This window comes from Ananas comosus, unplaced genomic scaffold, assembly GCF_001540865.1.
Source record: "Ananas comosus cultivar F153 unplaced genomic scaffold, ASM154086v1, whole genome shotgun sequence".
Taxonomy (NCBI): domain Eukaryota; kingdom Viridiplantae; phylum Streptophyta; class Magnoliopsida; order Poales; family Bromeliaceae; genus Ananas; species Ananas comosus.
The window spans coordinates 24,384-27,745 of NW_017890937.1; the positions used below are offsets into that span (position 1 = coordinate 24,384).

The 3,362-nt window shown below is 43.5% G+C and overlaps 1 protein-coding gene across 1 annotated transcript; it reads right to left on the reverse strand.

The window, feature by feature from the left end:
• Positions 1–2,605: 2,605 nt before the first annotated feature.
• Positions 2,606–3,127, reverse strand: LOC109704448. The gene has a single exon (XM_020225185.1). The coding sequence runs from the start codon at positions 3,125–3,127 to the stop codon at positions 2,606–2,608; it is 522 nt and encodes a 173-aa protein (XP_020080774.1).
• Between the last annotated feature and the right edge of the window lie 235 nt (positions 3,128–3,362).

Sequence of the window (3,362 nt, forward strand, 5' to 3'; positions counted from 1 at the left end):
CTTGCAACTTCTCCATCACTATTGCCGGTGACAATCATGTCATCCACATACAAGAGAACAATATTATGCAAGTTTTCAACTTTCTTGATAAACAAGCTAGAATCGGAATTAGAAGCAAGATAACCACAAAATTGTAAATATTCGGCAATTTTACCATACCATGCCCTTGGCGCTTGCTTCAACCCATAAAGAGCCTTCTTAAGCTTGCAAATATAATCCGGATGAATTTCCGAAACATAGCCCGGCGGTTGCTCCATGTACATGTCTTTGTCAATCTCTCCATATAAGAATGCATTCTTCACGTCAAGTTGCCATAACTTCCAACCGAGACTAGCCGCCAAGGATATCACCACACGAACGGAAGTCATTTTAGCAACGGGGCTGAAGGTTTCTTCATAATCTTCGCCATATTTTTGTGAAAAACCCCTCGCCACAAGTCGAGCTTTGTAGCGAGCAACGCTGCCATTTGGGTTGTGCTTCACTTTATAAACCCATTTGCAAGTGATTGGCTTCACATCTTCAGATTTTGGAACAAGATCCCACGTCTCGTTCTTGATGAGTGCCTTCATTTCTTCATCCATAGCATCATCCCATTCTTTCACACCATGTGCATCGCTGAAACTAGAAGGTTCAAGTTCATCAATAGGACCGGCAAAAAAACAAGAAACCATACTCACAAGGTTCCCGTCCCGATAGCGAACCGCTTCACAATATTTCTTTGTGAACGTCGAAGTAATTGTATTTCTTCTTGATGATCTTCATTATCATGGCTCCCCCTTGGACTTTGCTCCCTCTCCAAAATAGAAGCCGAAATGGGGGAAGTAGGAGCACTAGAAGGAACTTGCATGCTTTCGCTTACTTGAGGCACCATCTCTACTTGTGCATGGCTCATCACCTCGATTGTAGAAGTGGATTGAGAAGAGTAGTAAGAAGATAGCTCGTCGAACACCACATCCCTTGAGACCACAAATTTTTTGGTCTCCGGTTCCATGCATTTCCATCCTTTCTTCCTCTCGTCATAGCCAATAAATATGCATTTCTTAGCTTTTGGATCAAGCTTGCCTCTCAAGTTACCTGGAACATGAACATAACAAGTAGAGCCAAAAACTTTAAAGTGCTTAACATTAGGTTTCTCACCCCACATCAACTCATAAGGAGACTTGAAGTTGGTTGGACATAAAGGCACACGATTTATCACATATGCCGCACATGCCATACCCTCCGCCCATAAGGCTTTGGGTAAATTCTTCGCATGCAACCAAGACTTGCATGTCTCCACAAGATGCCGAATTTTTCTCTCCGCGACTCCATTTTGTTGAGAGGTGTAGGCACAAGAAAGCTCCCGTTTGATTCCTTGTTGGCGGCAAAAAGAGAAGAACTCATTTGAAGTGAACTCGCCACCGTTGTCGGTACGCAAACATTTGATCTTGCGATTGACCACACCTTCAACGGTCTATTTGAACTCTATGAACTTAGAAAATACCTCGGACTTCTCCTTGACAAAATACACCCAAGTATATCTTGTGAAATCGTCAACAAATAATAACATGTAACGAGAGCCCGAATAAGAAGGTGTCGAAGTAGGACCCATCAAGTCACTATGGACAAGATCCAATGGAGCTTTACTTTTAGTGACGGACTTATCAAATGGAAGGCGATGTGCCTTTCCATATTGACATCCTTCACATAATTCACTACTACAAAAGGTAGCAAGATTGGGCAAACCATTCACCAAATTTTTTGACACCATAACCTTGAGTTTATCCATACTAAGGTGCCCCAATCTTGCATGCCATATGGCAGCCCCATCATTTGTTTTCATCTTATCAACATAAGAAGAAGAAATCGAAGCCGATAAAACAAATAAATCATTTACCCTTGCACCGGTGTGAACCACCTCCGCTTGCAAGTCGGTGATGTTCTTTAAAAACTTCACGTCTTTAGGCCCGAACAAAACATAGTGTCCCGCGTCCACGGCATTTGCGACAGAGAAAAGGTTCTTCTTCATCCCCGGCACATGATAGACGCTATTAAGAGTGATAGTATTGCCATTGTCGCTGCCTTTAATAGTAACCGGACCTTCATGCTCCACCGAGTGAATGGTGTTATCCGCCGTAATAACAGCATCATTGCCTTCATGTCGTTGAAGGCTCAAGAACTTAGAGTCATTGCCGGTGAGATGATGACCGCATCCGGAGTCCACGATCCAATCTTCTTCATAATTAATAGAAGTCGAGGCTCCAATAGTAGAAGTCTCCGCCATGAAGCAATTTCCCCAATCTTCTGCTTCATGAGAGCCGGTACATTTGTCGGCAACGTTTCCTTCCTTCAACTTGACTCGACAGTTCTTCTTGATATGGCCTAGTTTGCCACATCGATAACACTTGATCACTTTCTTCCACTTCCTCTCGCCATTAGAAGTAGACTCTCCATCTTTCTTGTAATCTTTCTTCTTCTCTTTTCGGTTGTGACCTTTCTTATTTCCGGCGAACAAGACCTCCCCATTGCCCCCGGAAATAGAACACCCGGCCATTTGTCGAGCGAGCAACTCTTGGGAAGCAAGAAGGTTCTCAAACTCCACCAAAGAAGGTTGTCTTTGCCACCCCTAAATAGAGGTAATAAAAGCATGGTACTCCTTGTTGAGACCACGGATAATGTTACGTTTCATCCGCGCCTCCGAAATAGGCTCATCCGAATCCAACGCCGAAATTTCTGAACAAAGATTTTTGACCTTTAAGAAATATTGGGAGATAGAGAGATCACCTTGAATGGTATTAGCTAACTCATTCTCAAGGAGTTGTAGCCGAGCATTGTTCTTTTTATTCATCAACCCATCTAGAGTCTCCCAAATTTCTCGCACTGACTTGCACCCGATAATATGCTCGAACAAGTCATGAGATATGGACCTCTTCAAGACAAACTCCGCCTTCGCATTCAAGGTCCTCCATCTTTTCAAGGCCTCCCTATTCTCAGGAGTATCCGTTGGAGCTCGTCGAAAACCACCACCGACGACATCCCAAAGATCTTCGCCGATAAGGTACGACTCCAAACACGACTTCCAAACTTTGTAGTTGGATTGGTTGAGAATCTCCACCCCGAGTCCGACAACTCGACCACTTGCCTCCATCTTCAACACCGTCTTCTTCTCTAAGGGAAGTCTTGCAATACACCGTCACCTCCGTCGAGGCTCTGATACCATGTAACGAAATAGCGAGATCCGAAGATTGGAAACCCACTACTTCAAATAGTGGATCAAGAATACCACTAGCCCAAGATCAAACCAAACTAGAGAAGAAGAACAAGAACAATGGAGAACAAGACACACTTTCTCTTAATTAAAATTAAAGGGATTCTCACACACA